This window comes from Osmia lignaria, chromosome 14 (genome assembly GCF_051020975.1).
Source record: "Osmia lignaria lignaria isolate PbOS001 chromosome 14, iyOsmLign1, whole genome shotgun sequence".
NCBI classification, from domain to species: Eukaryota; Metazoa; Arthropoda; class Insecta; order Hymenoptera; family Megachilidae; genus Osmia; species Osmia lignaria.
In genome coordinates, this window is record NC_135045.1 from 549,752 (window position 1) to 562,346 (window position 12,595).

At 35.9% G+C, this 12,595-nt stretch overlaps 2 protein-coding genes across 5 annotated transcripts; one reads left to right on the forward strand and one right to left on the reverse strand.

Annotated features, from left to right (window-relative positions):
• The first annotated feature begins 1,652 nt into the window (after positions 1–1,652).
• LOC117609263 (UPAR/Ly6 domain-containing protein crok) lies at positions 1,653–6,772 on the forward strand. 3 transcript variants are annotated; one of them, XM_034335365.2, is made up of 4 exons: positions 1,653–1,792; positions 1,901–2,076; positions 5,416–5,577; positions 5,647–6,772. In XM_034335365.2, exons 2-4 carry the CDS (start codon positions 2,007–2,009, stop codon positions 5,916–5,918), a joined length of 504 nt encoding a protein of 167 aa, XP_034191256.1. In that variant the 5' UTR covers positions 1,653–1,792; positions 1,901–2,006; the 3' UTR covers positions 5,919–6,772. The 3 variants fall into 3 exon arrangements, with proteins under 3 accessions (XP_034191256.1, XP_034191255.1, XP_076548337.1); XM_076692222.1 differs by having other exon boundaries at positions 1,700–1,720; XM_034335364.2 differs by having other exon boundaries at positions 1,658–2,076.
• On the reverse strand, positions 6,707–12,452 carry gcl (germ cell-less). Of its 2 annotated transcripts, none has more exons than XM_034335361.2 (8): positions 12,131–12,452; positions 11,923–12,046; positions 11,759–11,855; positions 11,317–11,686; positions 10,985–11,254; positions 10,468–10,686; positions 10,332–10,387; positions 6,707–10,218 (listed from the first exon to the last, which is right to left on the reverse strand). In XM_034335361.2, exons 1-8 carry the CDS (start codon positions 12,274–12,276, stop codon positions 10,196–10,198), a joined length of 1,305 nt encoding a protein of 434 aa, XP_034191252.2. In that variant the 5' UTR covers positions 12,277–12,452; the 3' UTR covers positions 6,707–10,195. The 2 variants fall into 2 exon arrangements, with proteins under 2 accessions (XP_034191252.2, XP_034191250.1); XM_034335359.2 differs by having other exon boundaries at positions 10,297–10,387; positions 12,131–12,449.
• Positions 12,453–12,595: the final 143 nt, after the last annotated feature.

Here is a 12,595-nt window from a genome sequence, read left to right on the forward strand (position 1 = left end):
TCGAAAATTTAGTTCACATTTTTGCCGCTAGAGGGCCAAAATTCCGACCTGCTTTAGTTCCTTTTTCCAAAACCAGATGGCGCTGATTCGACATCGAAGATTTAGTTCACATTTTTGCCGCTAGAGGGCCAAAATTCCGACCTGATTTAGTTCCTTTTTCCAAAACCAGATGGTGCTGATTCGACATCGAAAATTTAGTTCGCATTTTTGCCGCTAGAGGGCACTAGTTTCGGGAAGAATTTAGTTCAAATTGTAGGAAATAAAGTGATTTTTGGGTTGCAGGGCTATAAGGGAAGCAGGGTTGTAAGAGGAACAAAAAGGTGTAAAGGATAGCGGGATGTTAGGCATACGGGGTGTGAGGGACGCAGAGATGTAAGGGTGATAAGAGGAGTAAAGGATGCAGGGATATAAAGAAAGCGTGGATGTAAGGATGCAGTGATGTAAGGGGTATAGGCATGTAAAGGATACAGGGATGTAAGGGGATTAGTTGCAAATTTTTTTTTTTTTTTTTTTTTGTTTAATGGAAGAGGAAATGCGTTTATGCACGCGCGGGTGATCCCCTTGTCGCACTATTCGGCTAGAGGGGGCCCGGGCAGTGTGGGACTCATACCACCCAGAAGGGGTGATATACTACCCACTAAAACCTCTCCCCTAAGGTGGGCTGTCGGTACCCTTTCATCCTTTGGGGATATCCCAAGAATACCAACGATAGCCACAACGACGCTTCCTTTTAACCGCAATCTGCCATGCAAGCATGAGAGATTGCGAATCCACGTCGTTGTACCCCCCATCAAGGGGGTTGGGACATTTCCAACCTGCACAAATGCGCGCAGGACTTTTTCTTCGGCCACGATCAGGACCTCTGGCACAGTATCTCGTCGGTGCTCTGGGTCGCGTGCAATGACAATCGGAACTCCTGTTCCGGTCGAAGAATGAGAGTGAACTTACCGACTAGGTGAACCAGTGGCGCCATTTATCGAAAAACAGTGGAAACTACTTAGCTGGTTTATCGATCGATTCTCTGACAGCTATACGTACTACGAGCATTCCCTGTGTATGACCATATTGACCATGTACTACTGCAGGCTTTTATAAGCGACCTTTACTACTTATTTGACTTTCCATTCCGAACACATACCTCTACTTTATTAAATGAACATTTAAAATGCAAATACAACTTCAATTGTATTGTGTAGAAGACCCCGATCACTAATATCAATATTAGTACTGCTGGAACTATTACATAACTTTAAGATATTAGGGTTGTATTCCCGAAAATCTATGAAATCCGATTTGGCTGAAATCTTGCGGATAGTTTCATTTCACCTAGAAACAATGTTTATGAGAAAGTTTTTTGATGATTTGAAAATTAAAACTCATGATTTTGCTAAAAACGTTTCGTCGCGGTAATGCCATTCTCTGCGTTTCCACCGGAAGGCGGCCGGCTATATTTTTGGATCTTAACTTTGAAATTACCAAAAATCCTTCACCTAACAATTATTAATCGTTTCGTAGAGAAATAAAAAAATGTGGTATACCTTGATAAGGAAAATTGGATCCGATACTGGAGGGGTACGGTGGTGAACGACGGTTGAACGTAAAGCGCATGGAAAAACCAGAGGGGGCAGATCTGCCGCATAGCCGACGGAATCTCGTCTGATCTTCGTCAGACGCGACGCGTCCGCGATCACGTACGGTGCACTACGTGAGAAGGAAGAAGGTTCGTACGTTCGTTCAGTCATTTCGGACGTGAGAACGAAGAGAGGCTTGTCGTCGGTCGAGCACTGCCACTGTAAATTTTCTCATTCATCTTCGAACTACATTCCTTTTATCTTTGTTCGATTCTTTAAGTGGGTTTCGCAATAGAAAAAAAAGAAAAAAAAAATTGATTAATTGGTAGGACCTGCCGCGTGTGAACTTTCCATGCAGCGAGGGTGGAGGCAACACGTCCGAAGTGACTGACTGCAACGTGATTGACTGAAACACATGGTCCGGTGATCGTGATCATGATTGCAAACCGTCTCGCACCGATTCTCACCCTTATCCTTGTGGTTCTGCTGTCGTCTATCCACCACGGTGAGTGTAATTTTTCGCGCTTCCCTGCTCCCTTTCATTGCAAACTTATTAATCACGAAACGATTTGCGATCGTTTATCTGTCGTAAAAAGATAATATACGAACCGAAATAAAATTCTGCTTTCTGTCCTAATTTGTGATCCTGTTACTGTATTACCAATCGATCTATGCACAGTCTTTAGTTCTACATCATGATCTTTCTCCCACATAGTTGTTCTCATTATCTTTCAGCCGCTTTTTTAATATTTAATATTTTCCACGATTTTGATGGAGAATCAATTCTACGATCATTCGTTCATCGAACAGATAGATGGGCTTTTAAAAAAGTCGCGCATATTAAAGCGCAATGCGGTACTAATGGAAAAAGTACCGTGTATCCAGGGTAATGGGAATGATTAAGTACCCTATTACTTTTACACGCGTTTTAAATGCTCACTACGAATCTTTTGAACGTTGAATCGTTAAAAAATGATTAGTAATTTCTTTCGCGAGATATAAATCGTATAAACTATAAAAAAGATGCTGAAACAGACATGATATTGATTTTGAGTTACATAAAAGGTATGTTAGACTTTTCATCGCCCGCATTCGTTGCAATTTTACATCGTACCTTCATTTCCATGTCGATGTTTCTTCATATTTTAATTCGATCGATAGAGTTATCGAATTTTGAAATTTTCTTTTTTCACATTGGACGATCGATCAATACTTTCGTAGGTTGTTACAGATTACGTTAGATGGAATTATCGTAAATGAGGGCAATTAGTAGGAAGTAAGATAGCGCATTGGTGCTCGTCCTGTAGAGGATTACGATGTTCCAGATGTTCGTCAGGGAACTCGTACAATAGTAGCACTTGTGGTACTTCCTCGGCGCTTGCCCGGAACCGAGTGTGCTCAATTTCTAAATTGAATCTCATTACAAAAGTAAATCGCGTGGAAAGGAAACAGGTTACCGGAAGTCACAAGTAAATCGCAGAAAAATATTCATAATCCTTCTTACATACGTATTCTATTTCTTCTTTTACAGCAATCGCGTGTACTCAGTTTTCTGTTCCTAAACGGGTATACATACATATTTAGGGACGAAATAGCTATCTTGTAGGCAGTTCTATTAAAGGGAAGATCTTCGTAGAACTTCAAAGCGGTTCAATAATACGATACGATATAAAGCTATCGACTTTTTCGTAGGAAGACTATTTCTTTTCACTTCACTTAATCGATAAGCCCCTGACATTAATAAAGTAATTGCAGTTTTTCGCAATTACAGAAATGATCTAGGAAAAGATACATAACAGTTTTAAGAAACTAAAACAGGTCAATCGAATTGAACCTTAAAAATATCAAACACCAGAAGTGATGTAAGCGATGCGTTGTTGCGTGCAACCCGGCTTTAATCGTTAGGGGTTGACCTTAAAGGAACGATTCTACGACTGCTCGAACTTAAAGTGACGGGTCAAACATTATTGCGGTACTATCAGGGTAGAAAGTGTCACCAACAGGCTTGCCACGACAGTCATCACATTCTTTTTAAAAACAATTATCGTTTGTTCTTTGATGCAATTTATTGAAATTTCGAATTTTTTGGTTCATAGAACCTGTCCCCCGCGAGGGTTATCGAGCGACCCACTTTCTCCCCTCTCTCCCGTTGCATTCTCTCACACTCTCTCCTTCACCGAATTCTATTCTCCCTGCACCGCGTGGTACCGTGATCAAGAGGGTGTTTCTCGCGTTAACCTTGCCTTATCGATGAATTTTTTAATAAATCTCTTCGGTAAATCGTGTGTCTTTACAGTGCACGTTCTTATACTACTTCTAGTTCCATTGAACTAGACAGTTGATTGAAAGAAAGCTTCTCGATTGATCAGTTGTTCGCTTTAAAGTCAATCTTACAATTGAAAAATGATCAAGTGAATGTTAAAAATCTCTGATGAACGATTTAATCTAAATAGCAATGAAATCCTGATTAGGTATTTCAAATAAACTTCACTAGGTCAGAGATATATATCTTTTAAATATCCAAATTTCCAATTAGAAGAGAAGAATGAAATTCCTTTTCGCAGACGTATTTATGTCAACGAGGAAGAAGCAGCCCGGCCATTTCCTTTCTTTTTGTTCCTGTCGATTACATAAGGACCTGCAATGTCACGCAGCGCTTGTTGGTCCTCACGCGACTCGCCTCTAGCGTCTAACCCAGCTACCCTGTCCTATTTACTGCTGATCGAACGTCTCGTGTGGTTTCAAATGTCACCGAAGAGCTTTTCCTCAACACAACAGAGAAATCTAATCAATGTTTTCACACCTATACCTTTGTTGAAATAACTGCAGATTGTCAGGTTGTCCCCTTTAATCGAGCCGGCAAAGGACTGTCTTTTCCTCGTCAGAGTTCAATCGAGCGTCTTCGTTAAACTAATTTTACGCTTTGATGAACTTCCAGTGACTGTACAAAGTTGTATGAAAATTTATCTGATCGCCTTGATATCTGCATTGATTGTTGATAGTTTGAATTTAATTTTCTTTAACGATTCAGCGAAAGTTCATCTTGCGTTTCCATGATTAGTGGGACAAAAATGCTCTTAGAGCGCATATCCCTAGCTGGAGGGGCTGCAGAATTTGTTCAAGGTCAGGGTGTCACGCCGTCTCGGGGTAAATTCTGCGAATCGAAACCGGAAAGGAACATTTCGTTAATATTATTTACCTACCCTCTTTTTGCAGCGTTGAAATCTGAACAAGTATTCTCGTTCTATACGTGGAAATACAGGGTGGTCTTGGTAGGAGTGTATCAGTAGGTCATCACGCGCATTGAACGGGGTCTTCCTGCTCGATATCAGCTGGTGCTGTAACCAGACTTAGGAGGGTGAATGGGGTTGCGTTATGACGTCACAACGCGGCAGGACTGTAGCCAATCGGTGCCAGTTGGATAGACAGAGCGTGAAAGAAACTTTGAAAATTCAAACGGGACAGAGTTCTTCGATGAGATTAATTTTTCATTAACGATCGAACAAAACTGCTGTAGATATGTATTGATCTACATTTGAGACCTTCGATGGAGTCTGCAGACTAATTGTACATGTGTACCACAACGGATACCTGACACATTAGTGTCCCAGTTTTGAATGAAACGCGGCACGCGATAAGGGTGGCAGACAAGAAACCATCATTTACAAGATAAATTCAGTCATTTTTCCAAGCGCTGACCTACCCTGTCCTAATCGATAGAACAGCTTAGTGTTTCAGCGATGCTTTCAACGATGCTTTAAAACTGTGTTTAGTTGCTTCTTCTTCTTTTTCTGTTTCTACGTAATTTAGGTAATTATTATTAACAAAAAGAATTTGTTTTCAGGTGAGGCAATAATATGCTACCAATGCAACAGCGAATACGATCCAAGATGTGGAGATCCATTCGATCCGTACAGTCTTGGAACGGTGAATTGCAGTTTTCAACCACGTCTAGAACATTTGAGCCATTTGGAACCAACATTGTGTCGAAAAATCAGCCAAAAAGGTAACGGTATTGTTGTAGATAAGTTAGCTTAAATAATTTCCTAAAACTTGATCCTTCGTTGCGTAACAGTGTACGGCAAGATCAGGGTTGTCAGAGGTTGCGGATACATTACGGACGAAAAAGACAATGGCATGTGCTTGAAGAGATCAGGTACTCACGATGTTCAGGCACTCTACTGCTCATGCACCGGTGATCTATGCAACTCGGCTGAAAGCCGCACGCCGTCCTTCTTACTGCCGTTAACATCACTGTTGACGGTCGTCCTGGCATTGCCGAGTGTGCTTCTTTCGTATCCGTTCGCAATATCCATCTTTACCTCGCCGCATTTCTCCATAGCCTAAACTGTTCGGTAACCAATGGAGAACACCTGACGCCTAAACCGAACCAACGATTTAATAGAGATCGTTCGAACCTGATCCAACTCGGTCTCTTTCGATTTCCGCCTTCGCTCTCGATTTCATCGAAATTTTTATCAAATCTCTAAACACGAAAATATATGGATTACCTTTGTTTAAATATATTCTCTAATGTACCTAATAAATGCAGAATTACCTGCAGAACGATTCGCGAATCAAAATTGGCGGAAATCGAAACTGTTGACAAGTTGGTTGAAATTACAGCTATTGTCACACTTGTTATTTTTAAAATGAGACGCTTCATCAAAAGGGTAAAAAAATACAAAGATATACCGTTTTGGGATTCGAACGTTTCGCAAAAAAGAAAAAAAATAGTCAAATTACAAAAATAGTAGTTCCAACGGTGATACAAACTGCCAGATACGCGGAAAGCGTATTTCAGTAGTACACTTGAAAAGAATTATGATGAGAAAACACACATACACACACACACACGGCCTCCGCGCGTGAAACCACCCAGCGTTTCTCGCATAAGCGTAGAAAGTAAAAATAATAATTACAATACCTGTGGAGGATAAATAAACCTCGAGAATGCATATAATATATTATAGATATATAAATTAAGCTGCTATAAAACAGATGAGATATAATACAAATATATTATATTTTATTCGAAGGAAGCAGAAATGGAATTGCACGCAAGATGGATACTACAGCTTATTTTTTAGAGAAGTAACGTCGGGTTGCTTTCGTGAATGCCTGGTATTGTATAGAATTTTAATGCTGACGCGGAAGTTACGGAGAAAAAGAAAAAAAAAAAAAAAAAAAAATAAATGAAACACATATCATCGATACGTAATATATTTTACCCTTCGTTTCGATGAAGATGATAACGATACCAAAGTACATATCTGGCATTGCGATCGCGACTCGTGTTCCACTAATTTTTGCAATAAAATGCTGTATAAAAAACGGTAGCGGAGGCTCGCGAATGGAAAATAATAATTGACTTGTGCATGTGTGTGTGTATGCACGGCTGCGTGTATGTTGCGTGTACGTGTATGCGCGTTAAAGAGAGAAAAAGGAAAACGCTAAATTATACAGATAGTTCGATTAAGAAATGAAATGTTGCTACTTAAGGTGATACTTGTTAAAAGTATCTCGGTTCATACTTGGAAACATTTTTCTAAGTATCATCTTAACAATCCTGGCCGTGAAAGCCTCAAGAATCTTATGTTGCTACTCGTTGAACCGTAGCCAACTAAAGATATAACAGTAAAAAACATAAATTAAAAAAGAAAAAAATAACAAAAATGATACGAAAAAAAAAAAAACCTAAGAGTCGTAAATGAAATCGTAACGATGTAGAATCGTTGATGGAGAAAGTAGAGGGTAAAGTAGAACGCTTATTAACAAACAAAAAAATAAGGCGAATACATGTCTCACCGCAGTAAGTACTTAAGTTAATTGTTGCTGCCGATGTTGTCACCGTGTCATCGTCATCACCATCGTTACACCATCATTGTAATTGCAATTATTATCATTACTCTCAGTACAATGGTTATCAAACTGCTACTACCATTAACGTTACTGAAGTAATCAACATAATCATCATCATCATTATTGTTAATATTATTATTGTTGTTATTATTTAATTATTGATAAAAATAAGATGGATGATCTGAATGAAAGGGATGATGGAACGATGGTAAACGTTTTGACATCTTGCAAGGTGGAAGAATAATGGTAACGATTTAAAATTCGTTTCCTTTCGAACTGCGGATGAGCACATGAGAAAACATGGAGTTTGTAATCTTCTAATCTATTCTGGTATACGTTCAGTTAAAAGCTTTCACACTTCGTAATTCTAAATATGTTGGATTCTACCTCTTCGTTCCATCGAACGTAGTAAGAAGAATTTCTGTTCAAATTAAAAAGCGTGAGATAAGTAGTCGAATAAAAAACGAAAGATAATAGACGAAAAAAAAAAAAGATAGTAAAAAATATTTCGTTACATTCCGTTCGATTAATTTAGCTAATCGACTGGCTGCTTTAGATGACAATTTAAGAATGCCTAGTAACGTTTGAAGCTTTTTACTTTTTTATTTTTGCTTAAATACAACACGAGGATGTAACTGTATGTATAGTTATGTCTAAAAGTATTTGATTCGAGAAACTAGAATTATTCTGTACTTTACTTTACGTGCATGACGTCCATTAAATTAGTTTGCGAAAGAAACATTTTTCTCGTTAAAAACAAATGTAATTATGATTTACAATGATGATAGAAACTGTGACATCTAAAGAATAAAGACAAACAATAAACCTTTTTTTAATCTCTCTTCCCCTCTAATTGTTGCGCCCCAACAGGAAATGGAATGTAACGAAACTGCTTTTCCGTGTACCCGTTTCGAATTACAGAAAATCCGCTTCATACATATCATTCGTTCATAATCATCTATCATATTTTAATTAAATAAAACTACTGGCATCACTGCCACCCCTCTCCCCCTTATTCAAGCATATCGAATAAAAGAAGAAAGAAACGGGAAAAATATTACATTTAAATATCATTGTTACGTATACATTTAACAACTTATCCCGGCCATCAAGAGATTACTTTAAACTCCTTCTGTTTTATTACGATATTTATTGTCATCTAATGTTAATATTGCATTGTACGCATCGATCACCATGTACAGAGAATATTCTGCCAATAAAGAGTTGAATGGTTACCAAAAAAGAAGAAAAAAATTAAACAGTAATTTAAAAGAAAACAATGTGAAAATAGAAATATTTCAATTCAGATTGGACCTACAGATATTATAATTACATACAGAATAAAGTACATTGTTCCCAGAACGTTATGTCAAAAGTTACACAATTAAATTGGTTTGTTATTCAATAATTTTGATGTTAGTGAACATAAATAAATGCTGTTTTCTTTTGCGATGTATCATTGATTCACACAACCTTCGTCTATAATTAATTCAGTACGAAAACGGAAATGCTTATGAGCCTGATACGTTTATCATCAAAATATACCAGGATGCGCACTATAGATATAAAATGGTATGTTCATGATAGAAATGATACCGAACTTGATGGTTATTTTTTAATAAATACGTAAGAATCATCAAAGGTAAGAAATGAATTATAAATGCTACAAATATTACACATACTTGTTGAGTAGGTAGTTAAAGTTGATAGCACGTATTTAAGTAGAGAAAAATCTTAATTGCTAATCTAAGTAGCTTCTTATGTAATAATCTCTACATATTAAGTAAAACATAAAACTTCGCGCGTATTAGACAACAGCACCGTATAAAATAGATTGAGATTATAGATTATAGAATCAAAGGAACGTTAGTAATGTGTCGTTTCAATTGAAACGGTTATTATTAAGCAATAGACGTTTCTAAAATTAAAAATTCTGTATAAAAATTTCTAATATTTAACAGTAGAAAACATATCTGGACTTGTTTACAATGTAATATTTTTCGTTTTTCGATATTGATATTCACAAGGCACGAGGGTCGACGTTTCGATGGCTGGCCGGAAGACACAGAAGCACTCGATCAGCGTGTCTCTGAATTCAACTACAATCACATTTTCTTCTGACTGTACAAAGATAAACGTTAGTCTAATTTCTTATTAGATTCATCGTTATGACTGAGATATATAAATGTATTAACAATAATGTGAAAGTAAATGGTTTTAATACTGTGATGCTTTTGTATGACACTCTATTTTTTAGAAAGTTTAATGTTCAATTATCACTCATGGATTTAACATTAATTGTTAATATTATTCTGTGAGAAATAAATGTGATTTTATGTTACAAAAGATAAATCTGTTATAGTACTCAATAAGTAATAATAAAATAAAATTTCTCTCATCGTATTAATGTTACGATTTCGTTTAGTCGACTAGAAGCTGTGAACTTTATAAAAGTTTTAATTAGAAATTGATATCTCCGAGAGTAACAAAATTTGCGTGAAAAATTCTATTATCTGCATTAATAAGGAGCGTTAATTTTAGAATGCTTAGACGTAATGAACTATTAATTGGAACAATCGAGTCATTATTTGAAATAAGCGTATATCATTGGGATTCAGTTTGAAAGTTTAGAAAATGTTAAACTTTTAGTGTGCTAAGTATCAGAAAATATGACTATATCAGCTGATTTTTCCTCTTCGGTTGATATAAACGGTGTGACCACTTGCATGTTCACCGATATATATAAAGGATAAGTGAGTTGTTTATCCAGAGACATTACTTGTTTCTAAAATATAATACATATTTTTTAGTAAATATCATCGTAACATCTTAAAATAAGAACAACTCTACAAAAATTACTTACTTCCTCGTTTTTATGAAGAGATAACCTAAGCATACCTGAACTCTGAATAAGTTTCACTTGACGTTGTTCATCCAATGAAATTAAACATATTCTGTAAAAATACTTTCTTTAACACAATTTATAACTTAGATGCTATAATTTAAGTGTTTGAATTGCAAAATAAATATATACTTTAAAATTATGTTGTGCTTGCTGTGGTTGGCCTTGATGTGGTCTGTGTCTAGTCTATGATTCCTTTTAATTCTTAAAGTGGTACTATCTAAACATACCACCAAATCTAAACCAAAATGAAATGCTGTCCATCTCCAAATATGTTCACCAGCCTTCTCGATACATCTTCCACAACGAAAACATTCACGAGCAAATTCTTCTTCACTCATTTGTTTCGGTCTATAATGTAAAAAAAAAAAAAAAAAAATAAACATGTTTTATGATTTTGCATATGTATTCTCCTACACTAATTGCTTTCTTATTATATCAATGTAAGTAGGATAATTATCAATGGTACCTAAAGACAATGAACAAACATGGGAGTAGGTTTTTCAGAGTGAAAATTCTGGCCACAAAGCTGGATGTAAAAAGGAAGGGGAGAAAAAAGAAGGCACATATTCGAGATTCTTTACTATGTCCATCAACCTAAGCATAGATGAAGGATACATTTAGATAATATAGCATTTTGTAAACTTACCCTCGATCTTTATTTGCATCTATTCTTAGTAAATGTAACCATTGCTCTTTATACGCATTGTGTAACCATTCGTGTGGTATTAAATTGTCGCTATATAAAATTTTCACATCTTGATCATGTAACAAAAGATACTTCATCCTCAATGCTTTGAAAGGGGCTGCAAATTCTTTTCCTTCCTCAGTTGTAAGAAAAGGTTTTGTCCACTTATGGTTTCTAAAGTACTCATCAATTTGAAGTGTTTCTTCTTTATTGTGCACATGAACAAACAACCTGAAATACAATTAATTATCATGTAATAAAAGCAGCTGCATTGACCACATTTTATAACTTACCAGACACGCAGCATCATGTATATGCAAAATTCTGTTTGCATAGCAATTAAATCAGGACTAGCAATTAACTCAGCCATCAAATCAGGTGTAATTTCTTTTAAAAATGTTGGGTGTAACCACCCATATCCCAAAAGATTAACTTCTAACCATCGTTTTGCTGCAGTTTTCACAACTGGTACACCATACGACACAGCAGCATTGTAATAAGGGACAACTGTTTTTATATTTGTTGTTTCTACCATAATGTCAGTGCATTGATCAATTAATCCTTGTAATTGGAATAATGTGGAAGTAGCTAAAATTGATATAACATCTTTTGGTTCCAAACTGACTTCATCTTGATAAAAGGAACCAAAGACAGTTAAAAGAGCTGAAAACATATATAATTAAAGGAAACAGCTCGATCATTGAAACAGTAATTTGTATTAAAAAAGTTACTTACAGTCTAATGTAATGTTAGGATCAGCAATTTCTACACTGATAACTGTCTCATTTGCTTCCCTCCAAGATCCAGAAAACATACTTGCAAAATATGGGCTCTGTTAAGAGAAATTAAGATTTAAGTTTACATAAATAGCCAATTATATACTAAAGCAAAGATTTTACCTGACTGATATAAACTTTATGTAATCTCCATGCTTTTCCCAACATAAGCACAGTTATGTCACTTCCTTTCTCCTCTTGAAATAAAGTTTTATATATGTACTGTGCTGTTGTAAGCAACTTTCTTCTAAAAAATTCAAAACATCATTATATACATTTTATGAATCATTATCAACATAAAATTAAACATAAACAGTAGAAAATTTCATACTTTTTCGGTGTTTGAAGCGTGCGATCGATGTAATCCGATTCAGAATCAAAATCATCTTCCTCAATACACTTTCGTTTACGTCCACGGTATACTGAATGCACTGCATTGTTTGACATTGACGCAATTCTGCTCGCATAACTTCCCATTTTGTTACGTTTTAATGAATATAAAAAATTTCAAATCCTAATATCGACAAATTCTTCAGAATTCTCAACATTGTTTTCAACGTAGAGAATCATACGTTAACCACCAGTATTCAGTACACAGAAGAAAGTGGTCTGTATGGATACTTTATAAAACTTGCAATGTAGTAAAGTATTCACACACATATCGTATATATGTATATATAACATGTAAACATGTGACGTAATAAAAGCTACAACAAAATTGAATAAAAATATTTATTAACGAAATGTTCGTTTTAATTGGATGTTTCTCTTTTTAAAAATCTTACCAATTTTTTAA